This window comes from Manacus vitellinus, unplaced genomic scaffold (genome assembly GCF_001715985.3).
Source record: "Manacus vitellinus isolate BGI_N305 unplaced genomic scaffold, ASM171598v3 scaffold_51_pilon, whole genome shotgun sequence".
In the NCBI taxonomy this organism is placed as follows: Eukaryota; Metazoa; Chordata; class Aves; order Passeriformes; family Pipridae; genus Manacus; species Manacus vitellinus.
This window is the reverse complement of record NW_021940620.1, coordinates 4,510,990-4,524,944: the sequence shown is the minus strand read 5'-3', so window position 1 is coordinate 4,524,944 and position 13,955 is coordinate 4,510,990. Positions and strand designations below refer to the sequence as shown.

Genomic DNA, 13,955 nt, shown 5'->3' with positions numbered 1-13,955 from the left:
AAAGGAATGTTGCTTGTGCCTGTGTTTGCAAGAATGTGCTTTCACTCTGCAAATGTGGGACACTTGTTCTGCCCCAAGAAGTTTACAAGAATTACTCTATAAAGGCCCAAATATACAGTACATGAAATACTGTGAAATACTTTGAACTCCTCCTGGTTTCAAATGCCAGGACTGGATCATTCCAGTGGGAGTTCAGCTGCCATATGTGCTGGCCTTTGTGCAGCTGGAGTCTGAGAACCACTTTTGAGAGCCCAGCCCAACTTACCCCAACACCCGTGGCAAACTCCCCCAGCCAGATGAAAGGTGGAGCAGGCTCTGTGTTAAAATGTGATTTGACTGGAAACAGCATCACCATAAACTCAGAGGCAGGGAGCTTGTAATGAGATCATATGGTTACCAAGGCTTGCAGCCCAAGAGTTTCTTTTTAAATGAGTGCTGCTTTGCAGATAAGAGCAGGATGAGGATTCATAACCTCGTTGAGGATGCCTGATGCATGCCTGGTCTTTAGTCTACTAGTGTGGTCTTTCTTTTAGTTTATGTAAAAAAGTGGAAGAGGGAGAATTTGGTCACAACCCCAAGATAGTTCTGCTGCAATAATTGTTCTTGGTAAATGAATTACCAAATAGCAGCCACTGTGTTAACCTGTGATTCAAGAAATCACAAGAAGCTCATGAAAATCAAATGTTGAGGCAATGTCCTCCTGGGAATGTCTTTTAAAAAGGGCTAACTTTGTGTCATGTACCCAGTGCACTGTGTGGGATTTGCTTCTCTTGTTTAGACCATTTTCCATTGGCTTTCACATCACAGGAGCTCTCTCCCATTTTAATTCCTTGCTGGAATCATTTCTTATGAGTGATCTATAGCAGAAGGGTCCAAATGCAGACTGTACTATGGGAAAGGGATTTATAAATTATGAAAGACCAATGTAGCTGAGCAGGATGGTGAAGGGGGAGAAGAAAGACAAGTAGAGGACATTTGGAAAACAAAACAGAAAGCAAAGAAGGAGGTGAACAGGGCTGTAAAACCAGCAGAAGTAAGTTTTTAAAGAAATTAAAATATTAGAGGAACTCTTGATTAGCAAATGAACAAAACACATTGTGTGTAACTGGAATGAAAAACAAAACCCCAAATCAAGGAACTTAAAAGTGGGAGAAAAAAATCACTAGGGCATAAAAATCAAGATTTGATGACTGTTCATTGGTGACTCCAACTTCCATGGGTTGGGCTTCAATTTACCATGGAGGACAAATGGGGGCTCTTATAGAATACATGAAAAGGCTAACTGGGGGCTAATTAGGGAGTCTGTTGATCACGGAGGACAGACACAACAGAAGCCTACAGCATCTGAGCAGCAGGGAGCATTGCAGAAAGATGACTTGTGATTTAAGGTGCAATTCCCAAAAGAGCAGTTCTCTGTCAAGCTGTTGAGGGTGTTTGGTGTCTGGTACTTTTCCAGAGGTGCAGATGTACTTGAGCAGCAGGAAGCTGAGCTAAAGCAAGTCCACCCTGCCTCCTGCTTCCCTACCACACAGCCTGTTTCTCCTGCATTTGCAGCACCAAGTGGTAGATGGCCTCATGCCTGTGCTGGGATCATAGTCCCAGGCTTGGACTGGCACTGCCACCAGCTGTGGTGCAGCTGAACAGGGCTGGGTGCCCTCTGCTCCTGTGCCATCACATGTTTGCCACCACAGCAGAGCAGGCTCCACCTGGGTTTCACTGGTGCTCAGTCTGAGTCACTGGGGTGAAAAGAAAAAAAAAACCACAAAGAAGCTGGTGGTTTGCAGCAAGGAATGGGAAGCTGGGAGTCCCTTCAGGAGAGTGTCACAGGAATGGAGATCAGCATCAAAAGTGCTGCTCCTTGTGTGGCTGCAGAGAAGGTGCTCAGCAGTCAGCTCAGGTGTTCGTCTGCTCCCACGCTGACAGATGAAGTGTCCATAAAAGCAAACCAGCTGCATTTAAATGGTGGCTGGCTGGTCTGAATGCTGCACACTCAGGTTTGAAAAGAAATTCCAGCTCGTTGCTGTGCTGACAAGCCACAGATGACAGCTGTGAACATGACATGCAGTTCAGTCTCCCAGCTGCCCATCCCGGTCTCTGCTCTGGGCTTGCCAGAAAGTTCCCTTCTCTCTGTCAGAAAGAGGAGGTAAAAATCAGAAACTGCTTTATTAGGACAATATTGCTGCTGTGAGACTGGGGAACCCTAAATCTAGTACAGTTAAAGTGCAGTTATTTCATAAGGGCCTCTTTAAGAGCTGTAGGTGCAGCTGTATTTCCCTGAGCCTTTTTGAAAGGGGTCATGAAAAAAAAAACAAAACAAGAATCATGAGCCAGCAACTGTGCTTTTGTTGGATGTCCTAAAGGGAGTGACAGAAAACACAGGGAGAGGCGATTTTCATGGCAGGCAGCGTGTTCATGCTTCAGTAACTCAGAGCATCTGTTTGAGCTTTGCCTGCCATGATGGGTAAGGCAGAATGAGGAGATGTCATGTAATTAGGTTTCCATAAAGCACATGATATCAAACATTAATGAGCAAGGCAAAAACTCTCAAAAAATAAGGTGGTGTCATCCCAAACTGTTGCAGAGAGAGATTTCTTCTGAAGACCTGCAAAGGCAAAAGTAATCTGCAACTTGGGCACTTTCGCAGGAAGATGGTCTGCAGTGTTGGGAGAAGACCACAGAAATACTACTGAGTTTTTAGCTGGCTTTATAGAAAAAAGAGGGATTTTGAGGGATTTTTGGAGGAACTATTAGAGTGCTGCTGTTGTTTGATTTATTCTGGATGAGCAGCACAAGAGAAAAATAGAACCTTGTCTCTCAGTGGTTAATTTGCACAAATGTGAGTTTTTCCTAGCAGGAGCAAGAAGGTTTCAACACAGGCTATTGTTAAGCCTGCAAATGCCAAGTGTCTGCTCTTGGGAGATGGAGAACAAAGTTGGCACCAATAATTAGTGGCTGATTTGGCAAAAGTTGCTGAAAATTAACAGCTGATGAAGAGGTCTTGGCATGATTTAGTAAAACACAGTGCAGGTTGAGATGACTTTTTTGATGTTACTGTGCAAAGTGCAGGGGTGACCAGAAGGAAGGTAGTATAGAAAATATTAAGAAGCAATTTGGTGTCTTATTCAGTTCTTGGAGTTCTTCTTTTGAGCTTTTCTAGCATATTGTTGGAGTACAATGATACAGCAAAATTACTGATGTTAACCAAGGAAAGCTGAGATGCCAAAACACTACAAATTGCTCTTTTACTACAGATGCAACTTTGTTTCACTTCCTCTTTGGTAAGATATGGGTATTAATTCCATTTGGATGTAACAGTCATTTAGGAGCAAATTCAACATGGGAATAACACAGCATGGTCCAGCAAATCCAACAATTCATCATCCAAGAGACTGAGAGGCAGAGCAGCACCGTGGGATATGTGGTCAGGCGTGTGTGGAGGCGTCCCTGCCTGTGCTGGGAGAGCCTCTGGGAAAGAACACTTGGTGGGAAGTTGGGATGTGAACCAGAAATCTTCAGCTACTGCTGTAAATGCTTTGAGCTGTGTTGGTGCTCTTGGGATGGTTCCAGTGCCAGCTGGAGCCAGCGTGGCTTTCTCTGTGCTGGGATGTGTTGGTGTCTCAGAGGTACCAGTGCCCACTGGGCATGTTTTCTTGAGAGGGAAACACTTGAGGGGTGAAGGTAACTGTGGGTGTGGAAAATTTTTATGCTCCAAAGAAAATTTCAAGTGGTTGGTTGGCACCTACTGGCAGTGAGATGACTTCCAGGGAACTTCCTGATAACTTTTCCCAGGAGCTGGCAGGACTGTGAGGGCTATAATGTGACAGTGATGAAGTGAGGAGCAAAGAGGGAGGACAGGCAGTTTTCACTGCAGGATGGTAGGATCACATTTTGCCTCTGGTTGATTTACTCACAGCAGGAATAAAGATACTGCACTCGGAGTTAGTTTGACTTTGACACAGAAGGGAAAGAGATGAAAGCACAAAAGCTCAAGATACCTTGACAGCCAACCACTCACCCAGCCAAATAGCAGCCCCCCAGCCAGTAGAGCTGCCCATCTGCAGTCTCAGTGCAGAGCTCAGGCTCTCCCCCCTGTCCAGCTCTGCTGTTCTGCAATAGCAGCTCTGATAGCTTTGGCCTTGCTGCTGATTGCTGTAGCTTTTTGTGAGCAGCACAGAGAGGACATGACCTGCAGGCCCTGCCAGCCTAGGCTTTCTTTTCTAGAGAGGATTTAAAGATTTATGGTCAAATTTTACAGGAACTGTGATTTGCCTTACAGATCATGAATACATGATTGCCCCACGGTCTCATAGCAAGTCCCCTGAGACCACTGTGATGGCTCAGTCACTACCTCTGGGCTCTAGCAAGGAAATTTTAACAATAAAGTTTTCCTGGTGGAGTAAACCAAGAGACAGGGCTGGAGCTGGCTACTTGGCAGGTTTAGAGCTCTGATAAAGAGCTGTCTCCATTGCTGCCAGGCCAGACCCATTCACCCTCCATGGTACACCTGGGAGTGACAGCTGGGTTCTGCATGGAGAGTGAATTTTCATGCTACATCATAGATTCTGACTAGACTAATTTTGAAAACTTGTGGCTCCAGGAGCAGAAGCTGCTGAGAGCCTTGAGGCTGGCAATGAGAACATGGTGGTTGTGCTTATTAGCTGCATTAAATATTGCTGTGCTGGGAGAAGGACATTGTGGCTCCATGGGGATGCAGAACTACCACATGTGACCTTCTCTCTGTCCAGTGAGTGAGGGAAGCCCTGCTAGGGCAGTGTGGTGACCTGTGGCTGTGGGTCTCTGGACAAGCGTGTCCTTGAAGCTTGGTGAAGAAATGGTAAGGAGCTGTGTCTTTCAAGGACTGTCCTTTGACAGGAGGTCTCTCCTGGAGGCACAGAGACAAGCTGCTCACCACACAAGGCACAGAAGCCTGGGGCAGTAAGGAACACTGCCTGGTGTGTGTCCTTCCTGGCAACCGGAGGCTGTGCAGGACAGAACATTACTGTCACCCCAGAGGGGAGCTGTGGGGACTCTGCTCAGGCTGCACATTGCCCAGGACTTGCTGACACAGCAGCCTGAGGCAGCAGGTCTTCAGGCAAGAGCGCAGATGTTCTTGTAATGAGCCCAGTGATCTGGTGACTCATTCAGCCCTTCTCAAGCAGCCAGTTTTGATCTGAAAACTTCAATAAATGAAGATGGAGAATCCACTTTCATAGCATTTCCAGGAGTCGTTTCTTATTTCTGGTTGGAAGGTGATGGCTTTGGCCTCCTCCCTTTGCTTCCCACTATATTCCTGTGAGTGAAGCACTGGGAGCCTTTACTCAACCCACAGCCACCTCACTGCCTTTCTTCACCTCTCTGAGTGAGTCTTTTCTGACATGTGTTAAAATCAAGAGGTTCTTGGTGGGACATCCAGAGCTCTCGTAATGCAAATGATAGTAATGATACCAAAGCTAATAATTGTTATTCTTCAGAGTGAAATGTCAAGATTCCATATTTTCATGGTAATTTTTAGTAGGTAGGTACCACAATAATCATGTCCCATCCTGTCAGAGAATGTGCATTTCATATCACAGGGACTGTTAGAAATTGTTAGTAATGAAGTAACTACTGTTGTACCTGATGGGTTGGTCTTTGACATACAATAATATAAAGTGACATGGCAAATTTGAAATGAAGGAGAAAAAAATGTTAAAAAATTGTGAACGTAGCTATAAATTAATTAGTCTCATATCTAAAATGTGGTCCTGAGCTGTGATGATAAATAAGATCCATGTCACTACTGTTGGATTGCATGTGTGTATCTAGGAAAGGAACTAAAAGGTTGAATCCAGGGGACTGGTTTGTTACTACCTTCCTGGATAGAAAAAGACTATATTGGCAACTGCACCTGCCTTGAAATAGGAGTCTGTGGGCAGTAAGATCAGATTTTGAAGTAGGGTGTCTATCTTTAATTGTTCTGAAATGTAGACTACCCTGGGTAGCACAATACCCCTGAATAGTGTATTTTTGTTAGAAGTACTTTCAAGTAACAAGCATTTTACCTCAAACAGCTCCATTCTTCTCCTCAAAACATTGGCATGACCTTGCTGCCCTTTTGGGCTTGTATTTATTATGCAGTATTACTTAGTAGAAAGCATTGCTTTTATTTTGCAAAGCAAAAACATTTTGGGTCACGTTTCTCTCTCATTTAGGTAATTTTTAATTGACATTAAGCGAAACTAATGCTGTTACATAACACCCAGAACATAACAAATGCTGCTACTTCAGATTCATACCAGCTTAGCTGAAACCTGAGCCTGAGCCTCTCTTGGTTGATGACTTGTTTGTCTGTTTGATTCCAGCTGCTAACCTCACTAATTTGGATAATCTCGACAGCGCGTTGAGCCTTGTTGAAGACCAGGTGCACAGATCGAGGCAGCGCCACCGAAGGCACGCGACGGAGGACGATTACAACATTGAAGTCCTTCTGGGGGTTGATGACTCAGTTGTTCAGTTCCATGGGAAAGAACACGTTCAGAAGTACCTGCTGACCCTGATGAATATTGTGAGTACAACCCCGCGAACCGCCCTGGGGGAAGGCGCTGAGAGGACCGGGAATGTAGGTTGGGTTGGCCCATTTGAAGGAGACATAACAAATTTCTCTCATGGCAGGAGGTAATAGGAGGGAAATCCAGGCCACTTTCAAAAAATTCAAAAGGGGAGAATTAAAAAAGGAAAAAGGGGCCAAGAAAGAAGCTGAGTATGGAACTGTTAAAATGTTCAAAGTCCCGCTTACGTGCTTTGGTGGGTTGGGGGCACAGGGTCAGCAGGGGCTCAGGTTTTTGGAAGTCATTACATTTTAGCTGTATATTCCCTTAATCCGAGCTTCTTGCTGAGAAATGTGGTTTGGAGAACTGTCTTCAAATAAGGTTCTATTAGAAATTTCAATTGTTTTTTTTTTTCACATTTTTGAAACTACTCAGATAAATTCTTTGATTCCTCAACAGCCACTTTAGGTCCCAGGGCACTTTGCTGCTCCTTGTTCGCCCCGCAGTAAAATGTTATGTAGTGTAACACTGAAATTTCTTAAATTGATTTAGTGTTTACTCCATGACTGACATCTTTAGGTTTCCTTAGTTAAATATTTAATCTTCTGAACCATAGTCTGTGCAACAGACTATATAGTGCAGTAGGGATGAAAGAATACACTAGGGAATATTATATTTGAAAGAACCACTTTTTATTTATAAACATGAATGCAGCAGACACAGCAGCCCTCTAGTATCCAACTCAGTAAGCAAGGACACTATTTTGTGGGAAAAGAATCAAGTCTTGAAAAATCATCCCTGTTACAGATCAAAGTCAAAACATATTTCCTTCTTCTGCCCAAAAAATAGAACTGAGTGGCAACCCCCTTCATAGGCAACTCATTTGGGGATTACTTTCTTCCTTCTCATCTGGAACAGGAGTCTTTTCTCAAAAAAACATCCAGAAAAGCTTTAGGTTCAGTGAATGTGTGTTCTCAGTGAAATAGCATTGAGTAAAAAATTGTAGGTCTGCTCTGTTTTTGACAAATGGAGTCTGACTGCTCAAGTTTGCAGTCATGTCAAGAGGATGAGCATGTAGGTGGCTCCTTTGGCTTTACAAACCACAGAGGCAGAAATCCAGGCTATTAGGTACATTTGCCTGGGATGTAGGTTTTCCAAGATGTATTTTTTTAATTATGAAGTTTATTTTTTTCTTTCTTTATTACATTCTTTTAACAATGTGCAGAGTATCACTGTTTTTCACTTTAAATGAGAGGTGGAATACGATTTAAGAAAATCCCTTGTCTGATATAAATTCAGTTGCACCAACTCTTTATAACAGCATTATAAATAGTTAAAAACCTGCACTAACATTAGAGTTATGAGGTCCTTGGTGTCTGCTCTGATGGCGGTAAATACATATATTCTAACAGAAATGACACAGTGAATTTCATTTATTTGTGTGGTTTGTTTCCTCTGAGGCTTAAAACAAAGTCTACAGTGAAACAGATGGTTTTATGCATCTCTAAATTAACAAGCCAAACAGGCCAAACCAGGAATGTGGCAAACAGGCCAAAATAGATTAAACATGACTCTTTACTTATCATGTCACTTAAATCTATTTTTAAGAATTAAAATATACAGTAATGGTAAAGAAGCCATAAATGTTCCAGCTCTGGAATATACTTCTTCCTAATTTTAGTAAACCATCCAACACACAAATTGCAAGAAATAACAACTCTAAGCATGCTGTCTCCGCAAGTGGTTTAGAAAGTGCAGCCTGTGTAACTGTACCCACAGGGCACAGCAGCTCTTGGCATAGGCAACAATTGTTCTGTTGAGAGCTCTGAGGTAGAAACGTGTCTTTTGGGGACTGAGGATGTATCCCATGCCTTGTGCCCAAATTTGACGAGCTGTTTGAAATCCCCAAGGCCTCTTGAGGAGGCTCTGGATGGTCTTTGGCAGTCATCAGTGCTGTCCTGTTCTTCCTTTCTTCAAAACTCAGCTGGTTTCTAGAGTCTGTATTTGAGCAGAGGGATGGGTGATGGTAACCAGTCCTGTTTCCAGCTCCAGTATAGAGAGGCAAGAGGGGTTTGTTACTGCAGGTGCCAGGTGGTGCTGGGGACCATTTCATGTTTCTAATGAAATGTGTAGGTCCAAGGTCACTCAAAAAGAAGAGACAGCTACAAAAAATTCCAGCTGTATTTTTAAATCTGGTGGAAGATCCTTCCATCCTTCATAACCATCAGATTGTGTGTTTCTTGCTGATTTTAGGATGTAATCAATTAGCTTCCTACAGCAACAAGACATTAAGCATAGAATCAATTAGCTTTGTACAGTAACAAGTTGGTAAGCATAAAATCAAGAATGCATGGTAACTGAATAAAATAGTAGTGAAAGTATTTACTGGAGATAAGAGGATGATCAAATAGTTGAATTTCTGAGCTTCCAGAAATTAAATAAATCCCAGGTGAATTCTCCCTCCTGGGACACAACACCACTTTCCCAGAAGCAACTCCCAGCACAGCTGCTTCTCCCCACTTTGCTTGATTTCCTTGTGAGTGATGGCATGAGCAGTTGTCCTTAACTAACTTCTCCCAGGAATCTTGGGTGGAACCCTACCACCAACCCAATCAAAACAATTTATTTTTCTTTTCAAGCCCAGTGCAACGACTGTAAATTCAGTAAAATCTGTTTTGTGCTGCTTAAGTGATGTGTTACAGTCCACACCTAAAAGCCATGAAGTGAGAAAAAACCCAGGGGCTGGGTGTCCTGGCTATCTTGAATAGCTGTGCTAATATTTATCCCAAAGTTTGGAAACGAAGTCACTCCCAAACAAATGGTGATAGACGCCAGAGCATTTTTAACATGTTGGGCTGCAGCCACGCATCCCCTGACTGCGCGCCAGCCGTTCCACTGCAGTGAGCTCGGCCCCGTGCCACCGCCTTTCCATCCTCCAGTCATTTCCTCATACAAAAACTCTGGTTTCTCTTGACCTCTTCTCTTTTCTCTGCTCAGCACCCACGGGACGTTCAGTCCACCTTTGGAAAATATTCCACTGTTTTCTCTTAAGAGACCCTCGGCTGCCTCTCGCTCGCACCATTTTCAGTTGTACGTCACGCTGTGTTTCTTCCTGGGAAGGATATTAGCCTGCACAGTCCTCTGCACTTCCAAGCGTGAGCCCACACATTGCACAAATTAACTTTGTATTTATAGCACGCAGGAGCATTGCCACAGAGGAGAGGGATTTGGGTGGAAACTTGTAGCTCTGTAGTTACTCAAGAACATGGAAGGTAATTCAATTTCTGCAAGAAGGCGTCTCAAAACCCCAGGGATTTTATCTGGTTCTACGAGTGTTTGGGAAATATTGGAAAAGTGCAAGGCATTGGAGAAGTGGCATCTTGTTCCTCGGGAAACGAAAGGATTTCAGTGCAGGATGCTTTGAGAGGGGGAGCAGGGAGCTGAGTGGATGTCATTGAGCTAAATGACTTGGATGGGTGCACTGATCACAGGGTAAAAAAACTGGCTGGATGGTCAAGTCCAAAGAGTGGTGGTGAATGGAACTAAATCCAGGTAGTGGCCAGTCAAAAGGGGTGCTCCCTAGGGCTCAGTACTGGGGCCAGCACTGTTTAATATCTTTATCAACGACCTAGAGGGATTTAGATGTGTGGATGTGGCACTTGGGGACATGGTTTAGTGGTGGCCTTGGCAGTGCTGGGTTGATGGTTGGACCTGATGATATTTGAGGTCTTTTCCAGCCTAAACTATTCTGTGATTCTAAGGTGGGTGTTGTTGGTAGCCAACCCCAGTGCTGAAATTCTCTGATCATTTCATAACCCTCTTGAACAGAGATTCCAGGATTAAGCAGGACATTTGCTGCCTGCTGTGGAAGAGTAGCAGACCTGAGACCCTCTCATTTACCAGGCTGGGCCTGCACTATTGACTAGTGTGACTATTTCAGCTGCTACAATCCTGTGTTTAGGGTCACATCCAGGTTGGATATCTTCAAAATTTCCTGAAGAGTCAGAGGTAGAATGTGTGATCTTACAATATTTTGGCCATTCCAAATAGCAAAGTCTCATCAAATAAGCTCAATTGCAAATGGTGTTTTGTATGTATTGGCTTCATCTGTCTTGACTTCAAGTCTTCCACTTTCATGCCTCTCTTCAAATGGTGGGTTTTTTTCCCAGTCAGTCCCCTGTTTTAGCTCTTTCTTGTATCCTTTGTCTTTCTTCCTCCACAATATTCCTCAATTTCTCAACTACCTCATTTTCTAATGCTGGAAATTGTCATCCTTGTCTATTTTTTAGAAGAATTTGTCTACAAAGTAGGTATATTCTTTTATCTTTGGACAATTTTCAGGGGTAAAAATCTTTCATTTCCTTTCCATTCCCTTACTGTAAAAGATGTGATATTGCAATATTTATATATATTCACGTAATGGATATGTGGCCAAAATATTTGCGATACAAACCCTATCTCCTCAAACTAGATGGGTGCATAACTACTGTTATTTCAAAGGCAGAGAGACCCTAAATAGGATTTATGCCTCACTCAGGGCTAGATTTATCTGAGTATTTAGTCATTTACCTGTTTTTGAAATTACTGAGAATCAGTTTTAAAAATTAGCCTATGGGTTTATGTATCTCCCAGCCTTCAAGTGAAACTTCAACTCCAGAATAAATACATTAAATAACTTTTCATTTGAATAACTGAAATCAATGGGAGTTATGCAGCTGGGGGCTTTGGAAAGTCCCTGGAGTCTTTCACCTGCATCTTTCAGCACTACATATGTCTTTGAATTTGTGGCCCTGAGGCGCTGTTGAATATGTTATCTGTCCTCTTTAATAGGATGTACATGATACTACTATTATAGATGAGATTTCTGCTTTCGTTTCTCTGGCTGATGAGGGATGAAGATTTGCAGGTACAGAACAGCAAGTCCCTAATGAGAGGAGAGGGCAGAAATGCCATCGGTTTTCTAACTGACAGTTGGATAAAAACCTTGAAAGCATGTCTAATTCAAGCTGTTAAAAAGAAAGTGATGATTGAATACATTGAAATAATGGGGCACCCTGTCTCCAGAATCATGCTTTTTAAACTAAAAAAGCAATTTTTTTAGATGGGAAGGATAGTTCAGTAATGTGGAATTTGACTGGATTTTTTAAAATTAAATAATTCATAGGCACCAATGCTCATTATTTAAAATCAGTTTATTTCAATGTGTTCACTTGAAAGCTGAACTAACTCTAAGAAGTTCCACAAATAACAAATATAAGTCCAGCTCTATTCATCTGAGGCACTTCAGCTGTCAGTAGCTGAATTACAGCTTGTTTGAAAGCTTAAATATATGTATGTGAGTTAACTCCATGTTTAGGTGGATCATTATAAACCAGTAATTGTGACTGGTGTGAACAGCGTCTGAAAAGGCCTCATGGGGTTATTTTTGTTCATTATCTTGATTGCTACCCTCCAGTGGAAGTTGTAGTTGTGACTGGGAATTCAGGAGCTCCCGCAGGAAAGACCCTCTCAGAACTCTTACAGGTTGTGCTCATTTTCACAGGGATATTATTCCCAATGTCAGTTAGGTGAACATTGCTCATTATTATTACCTGGAATGTGCCTTGCTGCCCTGTTGGACACAGGACAGAGCATCACACAGGATTTGGTACCATCCCCAAGGCAGAGGGTAGGTACTGTTAAAAGACAGATTTTTCTTTTACTCCAAATACCAACATGAGTTTTAGCCATAAAGGTTGCAACCAGGGACTTTTGAGTTGTGACAGTGTGGTTGGTGTGATGGAGTGTGGATAATTAGGATCAGCTTTCAAATTCTGGATGCTTTTCTGAACCAAACCAATTAGATTTGAAGAGGTCACCATATTTATTGGATTGACACCACACCCCTATCCTTTGTAGTAACATGATAAATCAATCTGCTTAATTATTTTATGATGCTATAGTTGATTTTATTACCATGATCTTGAGACAGTAATTTGGAAAAATACCAAGTCTTTTGGTGCAAAGGTAATTTACAGTGTTTAGAAAAACTTCTCAGAGCAATGGTTTGTGGCAAAAATGAGGAGTTCCAAGAGCCTATGGGAGGAACTAAGAGAAATAAATTAGTCATGAAGTCAGAAAACAAAGTCTGTGACCTTTCTGAAGCCAGTGTTACAGTCGAAGATGAGATAGAGACCCGTAACATGAAGCTACCTAGTGCCTTGCCAACACATCTGCTCAGGGGAATGTTTTTCATTTTGATCAGAAGCAGCTAACTTGGACTTGGTAACATCTACCGACTCTCACACCAGGGAAGGTAAATCAGGACTCGGGCTCATATTTGCATAGAAAATGTCAGATTCTTATCTCTTTTTTTGTAATATACATTGCCAAGCTCTTCTAAAACTGCCTGTTGCCTCTGGTTTTGAGCAGAATGATAGATGTTTTCCAAATCAGAGATCACAGTTTGACCTTTAAGTTTCATGTGTGTTGTGTGCTTTCATTATTTTTTTTTCCTTGTGATGCTCAACAAAGATTTCAGGAAAAAAAAGAATTCCTCTTTGAGGAAATTAGGAAATGCCTTGTAAGGACTAGAAAGGGAGACTTGGGAACCCTGGATTTTGCCTGTTGACTTTCTGTGTGACCATAGTACATCCACCCAAGGAATTGATGTAATGTTATTCCTGTGGGATTAAGATAAAGCTTTGGGAATGTTAGAAATGCTACTTTGGGATCTTCAAAAGCATGAAGGAGGTGATGAAAATCGAAGAGGATAGTGGTGTTTGAAGTGGGACCACAGAAATATAAAGTGAGAGGGGAACGCTTTTGGGAGGGTCAGATTACAAAAGTTTGTGCTCAGTATCCACCATGACATTTCTGGTTCCTATTCTGTAATTCCAAACAGACGTTTCTTACAGAAATAGACAATCACTGGATGCCCACCAGGCACCGAGGCTTTGCTGCAGATAATTACGATCTGATGAATGAGCTGCGTCTCGGGCTGGGCTCTAACAGTGGTTTGCCAGGAGCTCTGCCATCCCACGGGGAAGGAGCTGATGCTCTCCAGCTCCTCCAGTATCGCTCTGGCAGAGACCCACACATGGTCCCTGCTCTGCCCGGGAGCACGTAGCCATCGGTAGTTTCTGCAGCAGTAGTTGAGTAAGGACGCTGGGTGATCAAAGAGCAGGCTAATCAGGCTGGATGGATCAGCAGTTTGTGGCGGCTGGAAAACCAGATGCATCTTGTTTTGTGCCCTCTCCAAATGGTCAGATGTGCCCTCTGACGGCCGCTGTCGCTGGGTCGGAGCCGTTTGACATTGATGGTGGCCTGAGGTGGAAACTATTAGATGTCCACAGGGTGTGTGTGCTCAGGAGCCCAAGGAAACGGCGCCCACCCGAGCGTAAGGCACAACCCATGGAGCTGCAGAGGGTGTGCCTCAGGATGAACACG

At 43.0% G+C, this 13,955-nt stretch overlaps 1 protein-coding gene across 1 annotated transcript in view; it reads left to right on the top strand.

The window, feature by feature from the left end:
• The window catches only part of ADAMTS2 (ADAM metallopeptidase with thrombospondin type 1 motif 2), a 171,592-nt gene that overhangs the window by 107,910 nt on the left and 49,727 nt on the right, over window positions 1-13,955 (top strand). Inside the window, exon 4 of the mRNA XM_029962947.1 lies at window positions 6,342-6,544. Coding sequence (XP_029818807.1) covers window positions 6,342-6,544 — 203 coding nt within the window. The remainder of the gene's footprint in view (window positions 1-6,341; window positions 6,545-13,955) is intronic.